Consider the following 26,753-nt stretch of genomic DNA (forward strand, 5'->3'; position numbering starts at 1 on the left):
AGTTTTCCTGCCTAAGAACTCTTTCTAGAGTTTTAGATTATGCAGGGCCAGTGAAAAACAAATTGGATACATGTGGAAGAAGTAATTAAGCCAAATCCTGAAACGCAGATATAACCACAGATTGTATGACTGAGATTAAGGGTGGCCTTACCTGGAGGGGTTTTGTGGGGTTTTAGGAAAGAGAGAGGCATTATCAGCTAGTAGCTAGGATGGATTGATGGTGTACATACAGTGCTGGGTATTGGAAACAAGCATAAAGACCAGGACATAATGTTTTACTTGGCCTTGTGCTTTTTGTGATTTCCTTGGTTATGGATCGGAATCTGAGCTTGTGCTATACTCATGGTGTGAACTGGAAAGTGAGTAAAGCACTAAGATATGCCAGAAAAAAATATTGTTGCAGGATAGCTGGAAGTGAGTTGGCTTCATGAAACGTTTCAGGAGTCACAATCAGCTCTTGCCTAAGATGTGCCCTGCTTCAGTGCTATCACTGTAAGGGTATATAAATTAGATTGGTGTAATATAGATCAGGCTAGGAAACTGAATAAATATATTAGGCACTGATAAGAACATCCTTTCTGAGCAATATTTCTGGTGTGGAAACCAGAAATATGCAGAGAGGGGCATAAGTTGTTTTTAGACATCAGGGCTGGGAAAATACTGGTGGGGTGAAAGAGATAGGAGCTCCATCTGGTGACCAGTTGGAAGACATACATGTGAAGAAAAGAGGAAGGCTGAGAGTTCTGAAGGACAAAAAATGCATTGTGCCCAGCAAGCCATGTACAGGAAATCACACTTCAATGGCACTGGGTCAAAACCTATAAAAATGGGTAAAGCTCAACAGACATCCAAAGCATCTTGTCCCAGAGCTCAACACATTGCAGTAGGGGATGTAGGATATCTCTGTGAATAAATAGCAGACCACAAACATAAGAATGATAAAGTCCTACAGACTAATTGATAAAGAAGCACAGAGAGACATTGCAGTTTGCAAAAGGGAACAGTGAGAGTTCATCACTACAATGGGTTCAGGAGATATGATGATTCAGTGGGTAAAACAAAACCTGGATGGAATGGCTTGATATTAACTCATTCAACAGTGAATAACTTTCTAATTCAGGTGCTGTTATGATGAACATGAAAAGAACTAGAGGACAATCTATTTTTGTCTCCCTTCCGAATTTCATTCAGTCGGTTTAGCCATATTGCTTTGGGGCCTATTTATTAAAGGTCTTGCGGACCTGATCCGACAGAGCGGATCAGGTCCGCAAGACCTCGCTGAATGCGGAGAGCAATACGCTCTCCGCATTTAACATTGCACCAGCAGCTCACAAGAGCTGCTGGAGCAACGCCGGCCCCTGCTGACTCGCGGCCAATCGGACATGGTTATGGTGCAGCGGTATTTAGACCGCTGCTTCATAACTTGTGTTTCTGGCGAGTCTGAAGACTCGCCAGAAACACAGGCCCACAAGCTCCGTACAGAGCTTGATAAATGGGCCCCTTTGTCTCTTCTCGCTAATGTCTTGAAAACTAGTGAAGTGGTTTACTTCTAGTGTGGCAGTTATGTGCTCACTGACAGGTTATGGTCAATTTAAAAATCAGACTCATTATGTGAAATATTAGAAAGCGCATATATATACAGGTTGTGTGAGAAAGCTAATTTGCTGTGTGACTGCATGTTTATTTAATTCAGAACCAAGCCCTGGTTACAATAAACTTTCCTACAAGAATACTCGTGTAAGCAATAGGTTATATTGTGGTTGACAAATTGTTGGAACCAGAATACCATGTCTCCTAGAATTTTTTTTTGGCTCCTATTTTTTGGATTATTCTGCAATTTATCTATTTAGATGTCTGGTGTCTAAATAAACAGTATTCTTGCATATTCTTGAAGGCACATAAAACTGCAATAAGAAAATATTAGAAACATATTAGGTCATTCTCTTATTGCACTGCCTTGTTTTTAACCCTAGCAAATTGGATAAATGCATAGTTAAAGTCAATCCCAGAGCAGCAGTACACTTAAAATCCCAATACACATCCAATCCTTAGAGGGTCGATTCGATAAAAATCGTCGCCCGCAAAAGCTGGCGACGCCAATATTTGCGCGGGTTTGGTATCCTATATACGGCGTAACCTAGAAGTTACGCGCGTATATTTCTGCCGTCGCCCGTAGTTTTTTGGGCCATAGGCAGGTATACCAAACCCGCGCAGTTAGGTATCCAATATACAGCGTAAGGACTTACGTGGCGAAAATGGAGAAATCTTACTCCATTTTCACCTCGTCACAAAAAGCAGCCGTAAGAAGCCTAACGCATGCGCAATGTCTATCTACCTGTCAACCTTGATCCCCCACCGCAATCCCTAATAAAATATTTAACCCCTAAACCGCCGCCATCTACATAAACTAACCCCCTACTGTGAGCCCCTAAAACCGCCGCCATCTACCTTATCTATCCCCTAATCTGACCCCTTACACCGCCGCCACCTATATAAAAATTATTAACCCCTAATCGAATCCCCCTATACCGCCGCCAGCTATATTAATATTATTAACCCCTAATCTAATCCCCCTAAAATAATTATCTCTATTACCAGCCCTTAAAAGGGCCTTTTGCGGGGCATGCCCCAAAGTAACAGCTCTTTTGCCAGCCCTTAAAAGGGTTTTTGGCGGGGCTTTGTAACAAAGTAAACTGCTCTTTTGCCTACAATCTACATCCCCCTACACCGCGGCCACCTATAATAAATGTATTAACCCCTAATCTAATCCCCCTACACTGCAGCCAGCTATATTAACTATATTAACCCTAATTATATTAGGGTTAATATAGTTAATATAATTATTATATTATATATATTAACTATATTAACCCTAATTATATTAGGGTTAATATAGTTAATATCGTTATTATATTATATATATATATATATATATTAAGTATAATAACCCTATCAAACTCTAACATCCTAACTAAACTCTTATTAAAATAAATCTAATATTAATATTATTAATTAAAATATTCCTATTTAAATCTAAATACTTACCTATAAAATAAACCCTAAGATAGCTACAATATAATTAATAATTACACTGTAGCTATGTTAGGGTTTATATTTATTTTACAGGTAAATTGTTAATTATTTTAACTAGGTATAATAGCTATTAAATATTTATGAACTATTTAATAGCTACCTAGTTAAAATAATTACCCAATTACCTGTAAAATAAATCCTAACCTAAGTTACAAATACACCTACACTATCAATAAATTAAATAAACTACAAATATCTATCTAAAAATACAATTAAATAAACTAAACTAAATTACAAAAAAAAACAAACACTAAATTACAAAAAATAAAAAAAAGATTACAAGATTTTTAAGCTAATTACACCTATTCTAAGCCCCCTAATAAAATAATAAACCCTCAAAATAAAAAATTCCCTACCCTATTCTAAATTAAAAATAGTTCAAAGCTCTTTTACCTTACCGGCCCTTAAAAGGGCCTTTTGTGGGGGCATGCCCCAAAGAAAACTGCTCTTTTGCCTGAAAAAAAACACAATACCACCCCCCAACATTACAACCCACCACCCACATACCCCTAATCTAAACCAAACCCCCCTTAAATAAACCTAACACTAACCCCCTGAAGATCTCCCTACCTTGTATTCACCCCGCCGGGCAGAACTCTTCATCCGATCCGGGCGATGTCCATCCAAGCGGCAAAGAAGAAATCTTCATCCCGGCGATGTTTTTCTCCAAGCGGCAGCAAAGTCTTCATCCATCCGCCAGCATCTTCCATCAAGCGGCATCTTGAATCTTCTCTCCACCGACGCGGAGCATCCATCCCGGCCGACGACTGAACGACGAATGAGGTACCTTTAAATGACGTCATCCAAGAACCAATCAGCCAATCAGATTGAACTTGAATCTGATTGGCTGATTCAATCAGCCAATCAGATTTTTCTACCTTAATTCAGATTGGCTGATAGAATCCTATCAGCCAATCGGAATTCGACGGACGCCATCTTGGATGACGTCATTTAAAGGTACCTCATTCGTCGTTCAGTCGTCGGCCGGGATGGATGCTCCGCGTCGGTGGAGAGAAGATTCAAGATGCCGCTTGATGGAAGATGCTGGCGGATGGATGAAGACTTTCCTGCCGCTTGGAGAAAAACATCGCCGGGATGAAGATTTCTTCTTTGCCGCTTGGATGGACATCGCCCGGATCGGATGAAGAGTTCTGCCCGGCGGGGTGAATACAAGGTAGGGAGATCTTCAGGGGGGTAGTGTTAGGTTTATTTAAGGGGGGTTTGGGTTAGATTAGGGGTATGTGGGTGGTGGGTTGTAATGTTGGGGGGTGGTATTGTGTTTTTTTTTCAGGCAAAAGAGCAGTTTTCTTTGGGGCATGCCCCCACAAAAGGCCCTTTTAAGGGCTGGTAAGGTAAAAGAGCTTTGAACTATTTTTAATTTAGAATAGGGTAGGGAATTTTTTATTTTGGGGGTTTATTATTTTATTAGGGGGCTTAGAATAGGTGTAATTAGCTTAAAAATCTTGTAATTTATTTTTATTTTTTGTAATTTAGTGTTTGTTTTTTTTGTAATTTAGTTTAGTTTATTTAATTGTATTTTTAGATAGATATTTGTAGTTTATTTAATTTATTGATAGTGTAGGTGTATTTGTAACTTAGGTTAGGATTTATTTTACAGGTAATTGGGTAATTATTTTAACTAGGTAGCTATTAAATAGTTCATAACTATTTAATAGCTATTATACCTAGTTAAAATAATTAACAATTTACCTGTAAAATAAATATAAACCCTAACATAGCTACAATGTAATTATTAATTATATTGTAGCTATCTTAGGGTTAATTTTATAGGTATTTAGATTTAAATAGGAATATTTTAATTAATAATATTAATATTAGATTTATTTTAATAAGAGTTTAGTTAGGGATGTTAGAGTTAGATAGGGTTATATAATATAATAACGATATTAACTATATTAACCCTAATATAATTAGGGTTAATATAGTTAATATATATAATATAATAACTATATTAACCCTAATATAATTAGGGTTAATATAGTTAATATAGCTGGCGGCGGTGTAGGGGGATTAGATTAGGGGTTAATACATTTATTATAGCTGGCGGCGGTGTAGGGGGATTAGATTAGGGGTTAATACATTTATTATAGGTGGCCGCGGTGTAGGGGGATGTAGATTGCAGGCAAAAGAGCAGTTTACTTTGTGACAAAGCCCCGCCAAAAGCCCTTTTAAGGGCTGGCAAAAGAGCTGAATTCTTTGGGGCATGCCCCGCAAAAAGCCCTTTTAAGGGCTGGCAAAAGAGCTGAATTCTTTGGGGCATGCCCCGCAAAAAGCCCTTTTAAGGGCTGGCAAAAGAGCTGTTACTTTGGGGCATGCCCCGCAAAAAGCCCTTTTAAGGGCTGGCAAAAGAGCTGTTACTTTGGGGCATGCCCCGCAAAAAGCCCTTTTAAGGGCTGGCAAAAGAGCTGTTACTTTGGGGCAATGCCACGCAAAAAGCCCTTTTCAGGGCTATTTGTAGGGTTAGACTTAGGTTTAGTGGTAGGGATAGTTTAGTATTTTAGGGGTTAAATAATTTAATATAGATGGCGGCGGGGTAGGGGGATTAGATTAGGGGTTAATAATTTTAAAATAGATAGCGGCGGGGTAGGGGCTCACTTTAGGGGGTAGGTAAGGTAGATGTCGGCGGGGTAGGGGCTCACTTTAGGGGGTAGGTAAGGTAGATGGCGGCGGTGTTAGGGGCTCACTTTAGGGGGTTATAGATTTAATATAGCTGGCGGCGGTTTAGGGGTTAATAACTTTATTAGGTAGCGGCGGTTTAGGGATTAATACATTGTTATTGTTAGGATAGTGAGGGGGGATAGCGGATAGAGGGTTAGACGTGTCGGGCTATGTTAGGGAGGCTTGTTAGACAGTGCGGGTGATTTAGACTTTAGTCAGGTTTTGTAGGCGCCGGCATGTTTCTAACGTGCCGCAAGTCACTGGTGACGCCAGAAATTTGTACTTGCGCAGATTTCTGGACATCGCTGGTTTATCCGATTTACGGAACGTTAGCATCTGACGGCGCCGTATATGGGATAGCTCGAGTTGCGAGCTGAAACTGCGGGCGACTCGGGTTCCCTCGCTTGCGCCGCAAACTACGATCTATATCGGATCACGCCCTAGATGAGCATGATGCTAACTGGCAGCTACACACATTTCTCATCCCTGATTGGGTCAACAGCTGTGTTCTACGTCAGGCTAATTGTGCACTGCCAGTCTGAATTGATTTTACACTGCTGCAGAAGTTAAAGGGACATTAAACACAAAATTACAATTTTAAACAACTTTCCAATTTATTTCTATTATCTAATTTGCTTTTTTTCCCCTTTGTTGAAGAAGCAGGAGCGGCACTAGTGGGAGCTATCTGAATGTATTTAGCGAGCCAATAACATGAGGCATATGTGCAGCACCTGAGTATACCTAGGTATATTTTTCACAAAGGATATCAAGAGAACGAAACAAATGAGATATTAGAAGTAAATTGGAAAGTTGTTTAAAATCACATGCTCTATCTGAAACATGATAGAAAAATTAATTTCTATGTCCCTTTAAACACATAGGGGATGATCATAATCTATCATTAGATAATTATTGGCATGCTAATGGCCTTTTCCAATGATGACCCAATCACAATCAGTAATTTTCAATATTTATTGGCAGCAATTTTTTCACTTTCAATTCATTATCGGTTTTGCATAAAAAACTAAATGTATGCTTACCTAATAAATTATTTTCTTTTGGAATGATGATGGTCCACATTCCTCCATAGCATATGGGATATATTTCCCGCCGCTAGAAGGAGGTCAAGAACCCATATCAGAGCTTAAAATCCCTCCCACCTCCCTTCCCTTTCTTAGTTTAACATATAGCCGAGTAGAGAATAGGAAATACATAGTTAGGAAAGAGAAAGCAGAGTCTGTTAAAGTGTCATTAGAACTGTCGTCCAAAAATGTAAATGGCGGGGGCCTGAGGATCATCATCATTCCGAAAGAAAATTATTTATCAGGTAAGCATAAATTTAGTTTTATTTCATAAAATTATGATGGTCAATTTTTTCTGGCAGTTCCTATTTAGCCAGCACCACAGCCTGAAGGACTTTCCTGCCAAAAGCTGCTTTTGAAGAAGCAAAAACATCAAAACTATAACATTCGGGAAAAGCATAGAGAGAAGACCATGGCCCCAATTTATCAAAGGTCTTACGGACCTGATCCGACACTGCGGATCAGGTCCGCAAGACCTCGCTAAATGCGGAGAGCAATACGCTCTCAGCATTTAACATTGCACCAGCAGCTCACAAGAGCTGCTGGTGCAACGCTGCCCCCTGCTGACTCGGGGCCAATCGGTCGCCAGCAGGGAGGTGTCAATCAACCCGATCGTATTCTGCTCAGAGCAGACGGACAGGGTTATGGAGCAGCGGTCTTTAGACCGCTGCTTCATAAGTTGTGTTTCTGGCGAGTGTGACAGCTTTGTAAGTCTGCTCCAAAGATGCATCATCTTAAAATGCCCACAATGTTACAACTGCTCTTGTAAAGAGAGTTATGATACGCTTAGGAGATGATTTTCCTCCCACCAACTAAGCCTTGTGAATCACTTCTTTAAGCCAAGAAGCCAATGCTACCTTAGTAGATTCTTGTCCTTTACTGTAGCAGTCGCTCCTTAGAGTTAGAAGGATCTGCACACAATTAAGGAATAATAATTTCATGAGTGACCTGTACCGAATCGGTGCACCTTAGTGGAGCCAGGAGAGGGCGAGCTGATACACCCAGAACTATCAGCCTGCTTCTGTCAGCTCATAAGGGTGCTTGTGTTAAATGTGAGTGCTGAATTGGCTTAATGTCTGCATGCTTATGCCTGAATATGCTGATCTACACATGAGGCGCCCCTCTGTTCTATGTCTTCTCTATAGTTCTACTCGGATTCTTCTGTGAGGAGGAGAGCAGCCGCTTATTTTTGGTTCCTGTTGGACATTGCAGCATATTGCAGACAGTACACTAGTATTGTATTGTATTTAAAACAATTGATTGGATCGGATCGGGATGATTGCAGTCTGTCACCTAAAAGGTGGCGAACAAGTTAAGGAGCAGCGTTCTTATGACTGCTGCTTCTTAACTTAACCCCTTAAGAACAGGGCATTTCAGACAAAAACTTCCCCAAAAGACCAAAGCATTTTTAGCATTTTTGGCATCACTACATTTAAACAGAAATAGAGCCTTTTTTATATTTAGCTATCAAAACTATATATTTTTATTAGTAGACAACCTAAAGTATTGATCTAGGCCTAATTTTATGTTTCTCACTAAAAGTATTTACGAACAGCTTATGCAATCATGGCACAAATGGTTGTAAATGCTTCTCTGGGATCCCCATTGTTCAGAAAAAGCAGACATATATGGCTTTGGCATTGCTTTTTGATAATTAGAAGGCCGCTAAATGCTGCTGCGCACCACACTTGTATTATGCCCAGCAGTGAAGAGGTTAATTAGGTAGCTTGTAAGGTTCATTTTAGCTTTAGTGTATAGATTACCCTCCCATCTGACACATCCCACCCCCGATTACTCCCTTATCCCTCTCAAACAGCTCTCTTCCCTCCCCCACCCCACAATGGTCACCCCCATCTTAAGTACTGGCAGAAAGTCTTCCAATACTAAAATAAAAGGCTTTTTTTTTAAATATTTTTGTTACTATTTTCTGCAATGTAGGATCCCCCCCTTACCCCCCAACATCCCTGATCCCCCCCCCCCAAACAGCTCTCTAAGCTTCCCCCCTCTACCTATTGGCCGCCATCTTAGGTACAGGCAGCTGTCTGCCAGTACCCAGTTTTCTGCAGTTTTTAGTCTCCTTTTTTTTTTAAAAATATAAAAAAACAAAAAAAAATTCTGTAGTGTAGCTGCTCCCCCTCATTACCCTACCCCCCTCCCAGATCGATTTCCCACCCTCTACCCCACTTTTTATTACGGGAGTCCCCCTCCTCCCCCCTCTCTCCTTCCCACTCACTACCACTCTTATGCTTTTTTTTCCATAGCGTAGCGGTCCCGCCCCTTCCACCCTCCTCCTGCCTCCCTCCAGCGATGGGCCGCCCACCCGGCTCCCTCCTTAACCACCCACCCACCAATGATCAGCATCACCGTTGTCCGATGCAGAGAGGGCCACAGAGTGGCCGTCTCTGCATCGGTAACTCTACACGTCTATTTCTGCACTGCCCTACTCGTGAGGCATGCAGAAATACCTCAATCTCGCTATTATTAGCAAGATCGGGGCAGAGAGAGGTCCTTAAGGGCATAACAACCAGCGTCGTACAGGGTACGGAGCTGGTCGTTAAGGGGTTAAGTTTCAGGTGAACCTGAAACTTCGGGGGTAGAAAGGAGCATCCGATGCTTGATAAATCTACCCCAATGTGTTCAGATAGCTCAAAGTAGTGCATTCCTGCTCCTTCAACAAAGGATACCAAGAGAATGGAGCAAATATGATAATAGAAGTAAATTGGAAAGTTGCATAAAATGTATGCTCTATCTGAATCATAAAATCATTTTTGGGGGTTTCATGTCCCTTTAAGGTTTCAGGTCCCTTTAAGCTCCAAATGCTATTTAAATGTGGAATCTTATATATGTTTTAATCTATATGAAAATATGAGGGGAGAGTGCTGTCTAGTTACTCACCAAATGAAACATCACCAAAATGTAGGGATGGTAAACTGAAGTGAAATGTAGGTCCAATGATACAGCCCCTGCAGAGAGAAATATTTCAGTGCACTGACAAATGTAATCTTACAGCCCTGATAACTCTCAATTCCATAGGCTGCATCAAAAACAAAGATGTGTCTGCAATAGTTACAAATGATTTCTTTAGACAAAGGCAGTGATGCAAAAAAGCATGAAAAAAAGCCAGTGTTACACAAAGAAGAGTTGTATAAAGAGACATATAGAGACATGTGTAGTGATGGTATTGCAGAATATTATGAGACATGTAGGGACACTGAGCATAATACAAACTGTTTGATAATGACAAGCATAAACGAATATAATGTCATATAAAGTAGCATAAGATAAGACATAAAAAAGCAAATATGATTCTTAAAGCACAGGGTAAATGAGCTTAGCACCACATTCGTAAAACATTTATAAGGTATATTGATAAGGCAGGCATTTTGTGGTTATCACTGATAATGTTAGGAAATCAAATGTCATAAAACGTCACTTCAAATCTTAAAACAAAACAAAGGGTTAATAAAAAATATATGACAAGGGGCAGGAGCGGGAAAGGTTCAAGGGTGTATATCTGTGTATGTATGATTGTGTAACAGTAAAAGTGTATAGTAAATAAATAAATGCAAAACACCACTATGTAACTGGAATTTTTTTCTCTTGATCAGCGTTGTGCACAAACGTTATCCAACATGAATTATTTTAGTGCAGGTCCTCAGACATTATGCAGCAGTGTAATCCAACATGAATAGTAATAACCACTGAAGGGATCTGAGCTCCAAAATTCAAGTGGTATGGATTGCATTGAAGCGATCTTAACGTTCCATATAGCATGCATTGTTGCACTCAATTTATAATCTAGGCCATTATATTTATAATGCATGATATATATGCATTTCAAATAGTCCTTTTATTTAATCTCCAGCCTCTAAATTTTCAAATTACAGGAAAAGCAGGCAAAATTAATCATGAAAATAAATTACAAAGGTTTGCTTTTGTCTTTCTACTAAGCAATTAATACAGAATTCAGGGCAAGATTATGTGTTGCTCTAAAAGTTAGAGCAGGTTGCAGCAAGCAATATCGTGACCATGCTAACTTGCGAGCATATTACAAGTTTAAAGTAAGCAGGTGTGCTTGAGCGCAAACAGATTTCACGTTCATCTGGTTAGTGCAAGTGAAGCCCTAGGGTTAGATTTAAAAAGTGCTGAGCGGACAAGATTCGCTGTAGCAAATCATGTCTGCCCGACATCGCTAAATGCAGAAGCATACGCTGTCGGCATTTAACATTGCACAAGCATTTCTAGTGAAATGCTTGTGTAATGCCGCCCCCTGCTCACTGGGGGCCAATCGACTGCTAGCAGGGGGTGTCAATCATCTTGATCAGATCGGCTCAGGATGATTGCAGCACCTAAAAGATGGCGGACAAGTTAAGGAGCAGAGGTCTTACGACCGGAAACGATGGGCGTAGAAAGCAGCACCCCCCCTAGCGTAAAGTGTAAGGGCTAAAAAATAAATTGTACCAAACACATCACAAATAAATTAAAATACAGTGTTACACTCATATATATATATATATATATTTATTTATACAGTATATATATATATATATATATATATATATACATACAGGGAGTGCAGAATTATTAGGCAGATTAGTATTTTGACCACATCATCCTCTTTATGCATGTTGTCTTACTCCAAGCTGTATAGGCTCGAAAGCCTACTACCAATTAAGCATATTAGGTGATGTGCATCTCTGTAATGAGAAGGGGTGTGGTCTAATGACATCAACACCCTATATCAGGTGTGCATAATTATTAGGCAACTTCCTTTCCTTTGGCAAAATGGGTCAAAAGAAGGACTTGACAGGCTCAGAAAAGTCAAAAATAGTGAGATATCTTGCAGAGGGATGCAGCACTCTTAAAATTGCAAAGCTTCTGAAGCGTGATCATCGAACAATCAAGCGTTTCATTCAAAATAGTCAACAGGGTCGTAAGAAGCGTGTGGAAAAACCAAGGCGCAAAATAACTGCCCATGAACTGAGAAAAGTCAAGCGTGCAGCTGCCAAGATGCCACTTACCACCAGTTTGGCCATATTTCAGAGCTGCAACATCACTGGAGTGCCCAAAAGCACAAGGTGTGCAATACCCAGAGACATGGCCAAGGTAAGAAAGGCTGAAAGACGACCACCACTGAACAAGACACACAAGCTGAAACGTCAAGACTGGGCCAAGAAATATCTTAAGACTGATTTTTCTAAGGTTTTATGGACTGATGAAATGAGAGTGAGTCTTGATGGGCCAGATGGATGGGCCCGTGGCTGGATTGGTAAAGGGCAGAGAGCTCCAGTCCGACTCAGACGCCAGCAAGGTGGAGGTGGAGTACTGGTTTGGGCTGGTATCATCAAAGATGAGCTTGTGGGGCCTTTTCGGGTTGAGGATGGAGTCAAGCTCAACTCCCAGTCCTACTGCCAGTTTCTGGAAGACACCTTCTTCAAGCAGTGGTACAGGAAGAAGTCTGCATCCTTCAAGAAAAACATGATTTTCATGCAGGACAATGCTCCATCACACGCGTCCAAGTACTCCACAGCGTGGCTGGCAAGAAAGGGTATAAAAGAAGAAAATCTAATGACATGGCCTCCTTGTTCACCTGATCTGAACCCCATTGAGAACCTGTGGTCCATCATCAAATGTGAGATTTACAAGGAGGGAAAACAGTACACCTCTCTGAACAGTGTCTGGGAGGCTGTGGTTGCTGCTGCACGCAATGTTGATGGTGAACAGATCAAAACACTGACAGAATCCATGGATGGCAGGCTTTTGAGTGTCCTTGCAAAGAAAGGTGGCTATATTGGTCACTGATTTGTTTTTGTTTTGTTTTTGAATGTCAGAAATGTATATTTGTGAATGTTGAGATGTTATATTGGTTTCACTGGTAAAAATAAATAATTGAAATGGGTATATATTTGTTTTTTGTTAAGTTGCCTAATAATTATGCACAGTAATAGTCACCTGCACACACAGATATCCCCCTAAAATAGCTATAACTAAAAACAAACTAAAAACTACTTCCAAAACTATTCAGCTTTGATATTAATGAGTTTTTTGGGTTCATTGAGAACATGGTTGTTGTTCAATAATAAAATTAATCCTCAAAAATACAACTTGCCTAATAATTCTGCACTCCCTGTATATACACACATATACTATATGATAAAAATTCTTCAAATAAATATTAATATTTTAATTATAAGGGTTAAAAGGGATATGGCATATGACAAGATGTTTGACTGGAAAGGTCCATTTATTAAATGGTGAGCAGACATGATTTGCTATAGCAAATCAAGTTCGCTCGACATTTCTAGTTAAATGCTTGTGCAATGCTGCCCCCTGTTCACCGGCGGCCAATCAGCCGCTAGCAGTGGGTGTAAATCGGGATGATTTCAGTCCGTCAACTTACGGATGGGCATAGAAAGCAGCATCCGCTGCTTGTTAAATCTACCCACTAGTGTAAAGTGTAAGGGGTAAATAAAATGTTGCACCAAACACATACAAAATATGGTATATGACAAGATGTTTGACAGGAAAGGGTAATATATATATATTTATATACTGAATATATATATATATACACACGTGTATATATGTGTATGCAAGTGTATTTATATTTTTATATATGTACATACACAGGTACATATATATACTTTGGAGCCCTTCCCAGACAAATACCTTTAGCCATGAAAAACAAAAGTTATGCTTACCTGATAAATTTATTTCTTCAAGATATGGTGAGTCCACGGGTTCATCTTAATTACTGTTGGGAATATCACTCCTCGCCAGCAGGAGGAGACAAAGAGCACCACAGTAAAACTGTTAAAGGGACACTAAACCCATTTTTTTTCTTTAATGATTCAGATAGAGCAGCAATTTTAAGCAGCTTTCTAATTTACTCCTATTATCACTTTTTCTTCGTTCTCTTGCTATCTTTATTTAAAAAGCAGGAATGTAATGCATAGGAGCCGGACCATTTTTGGTCGAGAACCTGGGTTATGCTTGCTTATTGGTGGCTAAATGTCAGCCACCAATAAGCAAGCGCTATCCATGGTGCTGAACCTAAAATGGGCTGGCTGCTAAGATTTACATTGCTGCTTTTTAAATAAAGATAGCTAGAGAATAAAAAAATATATAAATAGGAGTAAATTAGAAAGCTGCCTAAAATTGCATGCTCTATCTGAATCATAAAAGAAAAAATGTGGGTTTAGTATCCCTTTAACTATCACCTCCCTACCCATAAACCCTAGTCATTCGACCGCAAGTAAATGGAAAAAGGAAAGCAACACAAGTTGCAGAGGTGTCTGAGGTTTAGTCAAAAACTCTTGAAAAAAGACAAAAAAAGGGGTGGGAAATAAATTTATCAGGTAAGCATAAATTTTGTTTTCTTCCAAAGATATGGTGAGTCCACAGGTTCATCTTAATTACTGTTGGGAACCAATACCCAAGCTAGAGGACACAGATGAATAGGGAGGGATAAGAACAAGCATGCCTAAACAGAAGGCACCACAAGCTTGAAGAACCTTTCTCCGAAAAGCCGCCTCAGCCAAGGCAAAAGTATAAAATCTGTAAAATTTGGAAAAAGTATGTAAAGAAGACCAAGTTGCAGCCTTGCAAATTTGCTCCATAGAAGCTTCATTTTTGAAAGTCCAAGAAGAGGCTACAGCCCTGGTGGAATGAGCCGTAATTCTCCCTGGAGGTTGCTTCCCAGCAGACTTATACGCCAGGCGAATCACACTTCTCAACCAAAAAGCAAGAGTAGAAGCAGTAGCTTTCTGACCTCTACGCTTCCCAGAAAAACAAACAAAGAGAGCAGAAGACTTGCGAAAATCCTTAATCACTTCTAAATAGAACTTAAGTGCACGAACCACGTCCAGATTGTGCAAAAAACGTTCTTTATCCGAAGAAGGTCTCGGACACAGAGATGGAACCACAATCTCCTGATTAATATTCTTTGTAGACACAACCTTGGGAATAAACCCCAACTTAGTGCGAAGAACCGCCTTATCCGCATGAAAAATAAGATAAGGGGAATCAAACTGCAAGGCGGAAAGCTCAGATACTCTCCGCGCAGAAGAAATAGCAAAAAGAAATAAAACCTTCCAGGATAACAACTTAATGCATTGGTTCAAACGGATGCCACTGCAAAACTTTAAGAACAAGATTAAGACTCCAAGGAGGAGCAACAGGTTTAAACACAGGCCTGATTCTGACCAAAAAGAATGAACAGCTGGCACAATTGCCAAACGTTTATGTAACAAAACAGATAAGGCCGAGATTTGACCCTTCAAAGTGCTGACAGATAAGCCATTCTCCAGACCCTCATGGAGGAAAGACAGAATTCTTGGAATCCTAACCCTACTCCAAGAGTAGCTCTTGGCTTCACACCAATAAAGATATTTCCTCCATTCTTATGATAAATCTTCCGAGTAACAGGCTTACAAACCTGAATCATAGTCTTAATGACTGACTCAGAGAAACCGTGCTTAGACAGAATCAAGCGTTCAACCTCCAAGCAGTCAGCTTCAGAGAAACGAGATTTGGATGAAGAAAGGGCCCCTGAAGTAGAAGGTCCTTCCTAAGGGGTAACCTCAACGGGGGTAGAGACGACATCTCCACTAGGTCCGCATACCAGACCCTTCGAGGCCAAGCCGGGGCAATTAGGATCACCGATGCTCTTTCCTGTTTTATACGAGCAATCACCCGTGGAAGTAGAGCAAACAGAGGAAACAGATAGGACATTCTGAAGTTCCAAGGAACTGCTAACGCATCTATTAGAAAGACCTGAGGGTCCCTTGACCTGGAACCGTACTTCTGAAGTCTGGCATTTTGATGAGATGCCATCAGATCCAACACCGGAATCCCTTATTTGGAGGTTAACCTGGAGAACACTTCCGGATGAAGTTCCCACTCCCTGGGATGGAAAGTCTGTCAGCTTAGGAAATCCGAATTGTCCACGCCAGGAATGTGAATGTCAGAAAGGCAACAGCAGTGATCTTCCGCCCACTGAATGATCCGAACCACCTCCTTCATGACTAGAGAACTCCGAGTCACCCCCTGGTGGTTGATGTAAGCCACTGAGGTTATGTTGTCTGATTGAAATCTGATTAACTGGGCAAAAGTCAATTGAGGTTAAGCCATCAGCGCGTTGTAAATTGCCCTCAATTCCAGAATTTTGATCGGCAGTTCGGACTCCTCCTGAGACCATAGACCCTGTGCCTTTAAGGAGTTCCAGACTGCTCCCCAGCTCAACAGGCTGTCATCCGTGGTCACGATCACCCATGAGAGTCTCCGAAAGCAAGTGCCCTGAGACAAGTGCTCCTGAGAGAGCCACCACAGAAGGGAATCCCTTTTCTTCTGATCTAGAACTATCTTTGGGGATAGATCCACATAATCTCCATTCCATTGACTGAGCATGCACAACTGCAGGTCTCTCAGATGAAATCGAGCAAATGGGACGATGTCCATGGAAGCCACCATCAGACCAATTACTTCCATACATTGCGCGACTGAAGGACGTACCGTCGTCTGCAGAGATCGGCAAAAGAATAGAATCGTTGCTATTCTGACCTTCGTCAGAAAAATCTTCATCAGGACAGAGTCTATGATAGTCGCTAGGAAAACTACCCTTGTCGCCGGAACCAGGAAGATCTTTTCCAAGTTTACTTTCCACCCGTGAGATCGGAGAATGGACAGTAATATCTCTGTGTGACATGCTGCTTGAGGAAAAGACGGTGCCTGCACCAGAATGTCGTCCAGATAGGGAGCTACTGCAATCCCCCTGGAACGAACCACCGCCAAGAGAGCTCCTAGAACCTTCAAGAATATCTTGGGAGCCGTGGCAAGGCCAAAAGGTAGGGCCACGAACTGGAAGTGTTGGTCGAGAAAAGCAAACCTCAGGAATTTGTGATGATCCTTGTGAATGGGAACACGCAAGTATGCATCCTTCAGATCTATGGTTGTCATGAACTGACCCTCTTGAATCAATGGAAGAATCGTACGAATGGTTTCCATCTTGAAGGATGGAACCCTGAGGAATTTGTTTCAAGTCTAGAATGGGCCGGAAGGTCCCCGTTGTTTTGGGTACCACAAACAGGTTTGAGTAAAGCCCCAAACCCTGTTCCTGCTTTGGAACGGGGACAATCACTCCCAGAGACGAGAGGTCTAGAACGCATTTTAAGAATGCCTCTGCAATTTTTGAACTCCAACCTGTAGCCCTGAGAAATAATTTCCACAGCCCAAGGGTTTGGAACGTCTCTTATCCAGACCTGAGAAAACTGAGACAGTCTGCCCCCTACCTGATCCAAGCCTGGATCGGGGGACACCCCTTCATGCGGACTTAGCATCGGTCACAGACTTTTTAGACTGCTTTCCCTTGCTCCAAGACGGATTTGGTTTCCAGGAGGGTTTGCTATTGTCCTATTTGGACGAAGACAAGGATGGCTTTCCTCTAAAATTCCGAGAGGAACGAAAATTACTCTGACGTCCCTTTGGTCTGTTCTTCTTATCTTGAGGCAGAAAGGACCCCTTTCCGCCTGTAATGTCAGAAATGATTTCTGCAAAACCCGGACCAAATAAGGTCTTTCTCTTGTAAGTGCCATCAGCTTGACCTTAGATGAAACATATATGGAAGAGAAACAGAGGCGCTACAATTGCCTAGTACCACCAAGACAAACGATACTGGTATAAAGGATGTGAAATATACTCACAGACGCGGTGCACCCAATGGTGCTAGTGGAGCGTGCTGGAGCTTTTCAGTAGTCCAGCTAACTGTTATCACCCGGCCGTAAACTCAGGTTTGGATTTTCTTAAAGGGATACTCCCATTAATTTGTGTAAAGATGAAAAGCACACAAACATAGCCCAATACCGTATAGACAGGTTCAAATAAGTGGAAAATGATTGCACTTACAGGATATAAAGCACCTCCAGGCGCAGTACAGGCAATCTGGGACCTCACAGCCGCCCAGCTGACTGAACTCCAAAGCAAGCAATTGGAAACACTCCAAGGATTCACATGAGAATTAAGGTGTAGCATAAAAAGCCACCACAGCAGCAAGTGTATATATATATATATAAAATCAGATTCTTTATTTAAAAAGCTACGCGTTTCAGCCTGAGGAAACAGCCCTTTTAGAGGCTGAGAAACACGTCACTTTTTAAATAAAGAATCTGAAAAGTTTATATTGTTTTGGCATTTGTGCCTCCTATATATGAACATTTTAAGATATATGTGAGACTTTTAATTTGTGTAATATTGCTAAAATATTTGGTTATTTTTACATCTAGAGCTCCTAGTAATCCTATAGGGATCTGTAGTATGTTTAGGTTTTCTGCTACCCTAGGCACTTGCTGAAAGTTCAGGATCCAGGGCGAGCCCACTATTTAAAAAGTTCATCAGCCAGCAAGAGCTGCACAGATTCCTGAACTTTCAGCGAGGCTGAATCAAGCCGGGATATCCTGTGATGTGCCTGTTTTTATCTGCAATCTTGTAAGTGCATATTAGCACACTTTGTTGGAATATTAAATTGTGTTTTACTGCCTTGAATCTGGTTTGTGCTTCTGTTCTCTTCTCAGGTCATATATATAAAAAATATATTTAGCGCTGCACTTGTAATGTGGAGCTCAGTTTTGAGTTTAATGTCCCTTTAAGCCACATTGGGCTAGATTATAAGTAAATAAAACCATTAGAGTTTTTGTGTGTTAACATTGCTCGGGTTTAATCAATAGCGCTTATATTTTATTATTGCTCTCATATTACAAATTAAAAGTTATTTTTTATTTTGCTCAAGCCATAGTCTACGGAGTGCTAACATTTGGATCTCAGATAGCGCAATTTGTAATCTTGCTCATTATTTGTTAGTTATTCTAGTTATTTGCCATATTTTGCAAAAAGAAAACTATTCATCAGCTGTTGTTCACTTACCTGACGGTTAGTGATATGTCCTCAGGGCAGCCATCCACACTAAAATGGAATTCCTGATTGAACTCTCCCAGTATATTGCAGGAAACAGAGATCTCTATAGCCTGATGTCCTGAAGGAAGGACTATTCCCTCACTGGGGCTGAAAGTGAAGCATGAACCAACAGCCGTGGATGGAGGTATGAGGGTAAATATCCCATCAATTGCTCCTGGATTGGCTAAGATAACCTTGTAGTATAGAAAAGAGAATAAAGTTAGGATTCAGAGAAAATATAATATACAGTTAAGAGAGGAAGGAGTTAATCTCTGTACAGATTTCCTTAACCTGCTTCATGGATCACTAGCAAAAAACAGAACTACTCAGAGGTTTCAGTTTTTAGAACACACAGTTCCATAAATAAATTTATTACAAAAAGATTGAGGGTGTCATTAAAAAGGTAGTCATGCATGGTGGAAAATGATGTGAAGACAGTAGCATATTTAATTTGTCCCATGACAGTGGGTTTGGTAGCAGTAAGGTTGTGTCGCTTCAAATGCTTGTTGAAAAAATTCAAATAAATAAATAACAGTGAAACAAACCTTTAGCAAAAAACATAACTTATGCTTACCAGATAAATTCCTTTCCTTTCTGGCAGGGAGAGTCCACGACTTCATTCCTTACTGTTGGGAAAATACAACACCTGGCCACCAGGAGGAGGCAAAGACACCCCAGCCAAAGGCTTCAATATCCCTCCCACTTCCCCTATCCTCCAGTTATTCTGCTGAGGGAAAAACATCAGGGTATAAACATGCCAGAAGAAATAATATAAAAAGGGAGCCACCCTTCAAAAAAAAAAAATTACGGGCGGGGTCGTGGACTTCCCCAGCCAGGAAGGAAAGGAATTTATCTGGTAAGCATAAATTATGTTTTCCTTCCACAAGGCAGGGAGAGACCACAACTTCATTCCTTACTGTTGGGAAAACTATACCCAAGCTCCAGAGGACACTAAATGACTTGTAAAATTTAGAAAAGTGTGTAAGGAGGACCAGGTAGCCACCTTACAAATCTGATCCATTGAGGCTTCATTCTTAAAAGCCCAAGAGGAAGCCACTGCTCTAGTGGAATGAGCCGTTATCCTCTCAGGAGGCTGTCGTCCCGCTGTCTCATAAGCTAAGCGGATGACACTCCTCAACCAGAAAGATAGAGAAGTCGTAGTAGCCTTCTGCCCCTTACACTTCCCTGTATAGATGACAATGTGGAAGATAGTCTGAATTACTTAGTAGCCTGAAGATAGAACTTCAAGGCACGAACCACATCTAGATTATGAGCAAACGTTCATTCGCTGAAGAAGGATTAGGACACAAGGAAGGAACAACAATTTCTTGATTAATGTTACGATTCGACACCACCTTAGGGAGGAACCCTAGTTTAGTGAGTAAAAACGCCTTCTCAGCATGAAAAAACATATAAGGGGGATCAAATTGCAAAGCAGAAATCTCAGAAACAGAGGCAATAGCCAAAAAAAAAAAAAAAAAGAACCTTTTAAAGGCATTCGCACTGCTTCCCCTGTGCATATTTACATAAATGGAAAGTTTTTTTAGCATAACCTGTTGGCCTTAATTGGCACATAGCCTAAAATCCATTACCATCTTTAAAATATTGCTTGAAGCTAAGTCGCTACAGTGGGGCTGCCTTTAATACAATAACTGTTACTTTATGATATATATTATCACTGGACAAGGGCACTCTTTTAACGGTGAGGCTGTCATAAATAGATTGCTCTAAGCTAAGTCGCTATAGTGGGGTTGCCTTTAATACAATAATTGTTACTTTATGATATATATTATAACTGGACAAGGGCACTCTTAACGGTGCACTTTTATCTACCCTGACTTAAACTTAGATCTTAGATTTCTTGATTATATTTTAGGCAGGCTTTATGGTATAGATTGAAGATCATAATCTATAAATATATTGCCTTAACCTCAGTCGCGACAGTGGGGTTGCCTGAAACATATTGTTCTAAGCTAAACCGTTACTTTTGGGGTACCTTTAATACAATAATTGTTACTTTACGATATAATTTGACAAGGGCACTCCTATAACGGTGTACTTTATCTGCCTTGATTTGCACTTAGATCTTAGATTTTTAGATTATTATTTTAGGCAGGCTTTATAGCACAGAAGGTAATGCTCCTTAATAACACATAATAGATAAAGGGTTATTTAACCTCCTAGCACAGGAGAAGTGTGTGTTTTTAGTGTTTTTCTATATTAACACTTATTTTTATACTTTTCTTCCTTCTCTAAATATTTATTGGATGATTTGATATCATCTTGAAATATACCTTAGCTAGCAGTTTGGAACATTGGGACAATAGTGCCAGTATTTGTTTTTTTCAAGTTTATATTACAAACTATTCAATTGAATTCATTGATATTTTCCATTCTGAACACCTGCTCTGTATACATAAATGGATTGTATGTTTTATGTTATCACAATATTTTAAAATGATATATTAATAAAAGTTATATTTTATTTTTCAGTCCTCCCATACCCATCCTATTTCAATATAGTACCCTGGGCTCTTAATCCAAGTGTGCCACATAAATACCTTTTTTTCTCTCTTTGTATTTTTCTGTTTAAAAAAAGAACTTTCCAAGATAACAATTTAATGTCAACAGTATGCATAGGCTCAAACGGAGCCTGATGCAAAACACTAAGAACAAGATTGAGGCTCCAGATCTAAACACGAGTCTGATCCTAGCCAGAGCCTTAACAAAGGACTGCACATCCGGAAGCTCAGCCAATCTTTTGTGCAGTAACACCGACAGAGCCGATATCTGTCCCTTCAGAGAACTAGTATGATAGGCCCTTCTCCAGTCCATCCTGGAGAAAAGATAAAATTATGGCAACCTTAACTTTATGCCAGGAAAAGCCACGTACTTCACACCAGTACAAGTAAGCAATTCACACTTTATGGTAGATATGTCGAGTAACTGGTTTACGAGCTTGAACCAGAGTGTCGATAACACTCTCAGAGAACCCTCTTTTGGCTAAGACTAAGCGTTCAATCTCCACGCAGTCAGCCTCAGGGAATCTAGATTTTGATGAATGAAGGGACCCTGTATCAGCAGATCTCTGCGACAAGGTAACCTCCACTGAGGAGATGAGGACATCCCCGCCAGATCCGCAAACCACGTCTTTCGCGGACACGACAGAGCAATCAGAATCACAAAAGCTCGCTCCTGCTTGATGCGAGCCACCACAGCGGTAATGGAGGAAAAAGATATATGAAACTGAACCTCCATGGTACTTATAGGGCATCTATCAATTCCGCCTGAGGATCCCTCGACCTCGACCCGTACCTGGGTTGCTTGGTATTGAAGCGGGATGCCATGAGATCTATCTCCGGTGTCCCCCACTCGCTGCATATCTCTGCAAAAACCTCGAAGTGAAGAGATCATTCCCCTGGGTGAAAGGATTGCCTGCTGAGGAAGTCCGCTTCCCAGTTGTCCACACCCCAAATGTGGATTGCTGACAGCAAACATTTGTGAATCTCCACCCACTCTAGAATCTGAGATACTTCTCTCATCGCCCAGGAACTTATCGTTCCCCCATGATGGTTGATATAGGCAACCGAGGTTATATTGTTTGATTGGAATATGATAAACTGGGACAAACCCAGAAGTGGCCAAGCCTTAAAGGCATTGAAGATTGCCCAGAGTTCCAAAATATTGATCAGAAGGAAGGACTCCTCCTGAGTCCACATACCTTGTGCATTCCTGGCACCCCAAATGGCTCCCCAGTCGGAAAGGCTTGCGTCCGTAGTCACAATCTCCCAGAACGGTCTCAAAAAGCACATGCCTTGGACAGATGATCTGGACAGAACCACCAGGAGAGCGAGTCTCTCAACCGGCTTTCCAGCACAATCTGTTGAGACAGATCTGAATGGTCGCCATTCCATTGTCTCAGCATGCATAGTTGAAATGGTCTGAGATGGAATCTGGCAAAAGGAATGATGTCCATGCAGGACACCATGAGCCCGATTACCTCCATACACTGATATATGAAAGTCTGGTATACACCACCTTATACAATAATACAATATAAACAAAATAGCATTAATAATACAAAAAAAATAACCAAACAGCGTCTGGTCATAAATATCTACACAATGTCCATATACCCAAAGGTAGGTGTAGTTCCGAAGATAGTATGGCAGCTCTCTGTCATAGGACGGTCATCCTGAACTGTAAACTGTAGAAAGAGAAAGGAACAGAGGCGCCAACATGGCCTAGTACCACCAGAGCAATAATAGATAATCAAAATGCAAGTGTATACTCACAAACGGAGCGCACCCCACGGTGCTATTGGTGCAGACTGGAATCTCAAAGTGATCCAGCTCACTGAATATCTACAGCACACAGCCAATCATGGGTCCTTATGATAGCCTGAGAAATGCGACGCGTTTCTCAGCTGCTCAGAGCTGTTTCATCAGGCTAAAACATCTCTTTTAGCCTGATGAAACAGCTCTGAGCAGCTGAGAAACGCGTCACATTTTTAATAAAGTTCGTTTAAATATACACTTGCTATTTCATTGGTGTATATCATTTTATACACTTTGCTGGTTATTTGGAATTTTTTCCTGAGGATCTCTGCTGTGTTTTGCCTTGGGGATACAGTCTGCTGGACGGCTGTGAGGTTCCAGCTTGCTGTTAATGCACCTGAAGGTGCTTTGGATCTTGTAAGTGAAACCTTATAGCTAATTGCTGCTTTGTTACCAACGGTATTAGGCTATGTTTGTGTGTTTTGTGTCTATCCAGGAACTCACTACAGGCTATCATAAGGACCCATGATTGGCTGTGCACTGTAGATATTCAGTGAGCTGGATCACGGTGAGATTCCAGTCTGCACCAATAGCACCGTGGGGTGCGCTCCGTTTTTGAGTATACACTTGCATTTTGATTATCTATTATTGCTCTGGTGGTACTAGGCCATGTTGGCGCCTCTGTTCCTTTCTCTTTCTACCTCCATACACTGAGCCACTGAGGGTCTCGAGGAGGCCTGGAGGGCAAGACATGCATAAGTTAGCTTGCAATGTCTCTAATCTGTGAGGAATATTCTCATGGATATGGAGTCTATTATAGTTCCCAGGAAATTTACCCGTGTACTTTGAGTAAGAGAACTCTTTTCCAAGTTTATCTTCCATCCATGTGATCGAAGAAGACTGAGAAGGCACTCCGAATGTTCTTCCGCTAGACGAAAAGATGCTGCATGTACCAACATATTGTCCAGGTAAGGCGTTACTGCAATAACTTGTGTTCTGGCAATGGCTAGAAGAGCCGCCAGAACCTTTGTAAATATCCTTGGAGCAGTAGCTAGGTCAAACGGAAGAGCTGTGAACTGGAAGTGCTGATCCAGAAAAGCAAACCTCATGAACTGAAAATGTTCCCTGTGAAATGGGACATGAAGGTATGCATCCTTCAGGTCTATTGTGGTCACAAACTGTCCTTTCTGAACCAGAGGCAGGATTGACCGTATTGTCTCCATCTTGAAAGAGGGAACACTCCGAAACTTGTTTAGGCACTTTAGGTCCAGAATTGGATGAAAAGTTCCCTCCTTCTTTGGAACAACGAAAAGGTTTGAATAAAACCACAAACCTCTTTCTACTGTAGGTACCGGGACAATTTTCTCGTTTTGTCGAAAGACTGGAAAGTAGGAATCTGCCCCTGGGCGGATGAGACTTGAATCCTATCCTGTATCCTTGAGATACAACCTCCAGGACCCAAGGATCCTGTACATCCTGGAACCAAACATCTGAAAAAAGAGACAGTCTTCCCCCTACTCAATCTGATCCAGGATCGTGGGCCGCCCCTTCATGATGACTTATTCTCAGAGGGCTTCTTAGTTTGTTAGGACTTATTTCAGGAGTGAGCCGGTTTCCAAATACTCTTGGGCTGCTTGGACTTGGAAGAGGACTGCTGTCGTTGTGACTTGTCAGCACGAAAGGAACGAAAATGAGATAGTTGCCGTCCCTTAGGTCTATTCTTCTTATCCTGTGGTAGGAAGGCACCTTTCCCTCTGTAACCATAGAGATAATGGAGTCCAGCCCTGGACCGAATAAAATCTTCCCCTTGAAGTGAAGAGAAAGGAGTCTGGATTTAGAAGTCATATCCGCAGACCAAGACTTCAACCAGAAAGTCCTTAGCAATTCTCAGTGCCTTAATTCTCTCCTGAATATCCTCGAGGGGAGTCTCCACCTCAATGAGCTCTGACAGAGTGTCGCACCAGTAGGTAGCTGCTCCAGCAACCGCGGCTACAGCTGCCATTTGTTGAAATAAAAACCCAGTATGTTGAAACATCTTCCTCAGAAAAATTTCCATTTTTTTATCCATAGGCTCTCTCAGAAGGAGGTTTAGTAACTGAAGTCTCCGACTCAGAAAGTTCACCCTCTGAAGCTACAGAGGTTAACTCATCCGCGGATAGCTGGGATATGGTAGCTAAATCCGACAAATATTTAGATGACTCTAGATCAGGAGAACTATGCTTAACCTTTCTCTTGCATTTGTTAGAGCGAGGTAAGGCACTCAGGGCCGCAGACACCACTGATTGTAACTGCACTGTAAAGTCCGCTGGAAAAAAGCCCCCTCCAGATGGAGGATTAGTTCAGCCACGAGGAACTGCATGTCGAGCGGGTAATGTAGAAAGGGTAGTAATTTCTTGGGACCCAGATTCCTGAAGTAGACGGCTGAGAAGGGCTAATAGCGCTATGAGTATTATCAGGCTTGTTTCCCTTCTTAGACTTAGAACAGTGTTTAGGCAAATGGAACAAAATTAAGCAGGCAGGCAAACCACAGCCTCCTCACAATATAAACAGGAATTATTAATCAGTACAGAAAAAGCAGAACCTTCTCCATAGATTTGTATATACCCACTGAAGGAAAATCAAAAATAAACGCTTTGATTTAAAAAACGGCATTTTAATACTCCCAATGGCTGGGGAACTCACCACCTCCTAGACCCAGACAGCTAACAGTGAAAATGCTCTCCTCAGGAGTGATGTCTGCAGCAGTATCTTAAGAAAATGAAAGAGACCGCACCCAGTCACATGGTACGTAAGCCAGGACTTCCCCTGCTATGAAAAAGGGTGCCAAGCTATTATGAACTGCGTAAAACTTCAAAACCGAAAGTGAAACCTGTTCCAAGCCAAAAAACACACAGTCTATGAGCATAAAAAAACTCTCACATTAAGCAGATATAAATCCCCAAACTGTTCAAATAATCTCCCTGAATGAGATATTAACCCTTGATCCTATCAAGGTATAAAGGAGCCACAATGTGACCCTGTAAAGCGTTTTAAAATGTATATATAAAAAACAGCCTTACCCTCCAGGATCCATGCTGTGGAACAGGCACAGCCTCTCAAGCGTGACAGTCTTGCAACAGCGCTTCTGACATGGACTTGAGTGTGTAGATGCAAGCAGTGAAACTCGTCAACACTGATTGCTCAGGAGCTGTTAGTGACAGTCTGGATGGGTTCGCAGAAAAACTTTCCCTGCATCTCCAGACTCTAACTTTCATCAATACTCTCACTGAGATGTTGATTACTTAAAACTCCAATACTTTCTCGAGGGGAACATACCCATTACAGGACTATCCAAATCTTTTGACACTTCTCTGCCACCTCCTATAGTGACAAAAGGCAAAGAATGACTGGGGGATAGGGGAAGTAGGAGGGATATTTAAGCCTTTGGCTGGCATGTCTTTGCCTCCTCCTGGTGGCCAGGTATTGTATTTTCCCAACAGTAAGGAATGAAGTTGTGGACTCTCCCTGCCTTATGGAAGGAAATAAACGAATTTCCATTTTGTATAAAAAAGGTAAATATTCTGAAGGCTGACACTTTAAATATACTTACCTCTATTTTAAATCAGAATATATTTCCCACTTTACAGATATATGATTTGTGTACAGTACAAAAAGTCATAGCTGATCCACCCATATA

At 41.1% G+C, this 26,753-nt stretch overlaps 1 protein-coding gene across 1 annotated transcript in view; it reads right to left on the minus strand.

The window, feature by feature from the left end:
* HYDIN (HYDIN axonemal central pair apparatus protein) overlaps positions 1-26,753 on the minus strand; it is a 595,027-nt gene that overhangs the window by 468,622 nt on the left and 99,652 nt on the right. The window contains 2 exon segments of the mRNA XM_053719498.1: positions 9,750-9,817; positions 18,771-18,994. Of these exon segments, the coding sequence (XP_053575473.1) occupies positions 9,750-9,817; positions 18,771-18,994 (292 nt within the window).

This window comes from Bombina bombina, chromosome 1 (genome assembly GCF_027579735.1).
Source record: "Bombina bombina isolate aBomBom1 chromosome 1, aBomBom1.pri, whole genome shotgun sequence".
Taxonomy (NCBI): domain Eukaryota; kingdom Metazoa; phylum Chordata; class Amphibia; order Anura; family Bombinatoridae; genus Bombina; species Bombina bombina.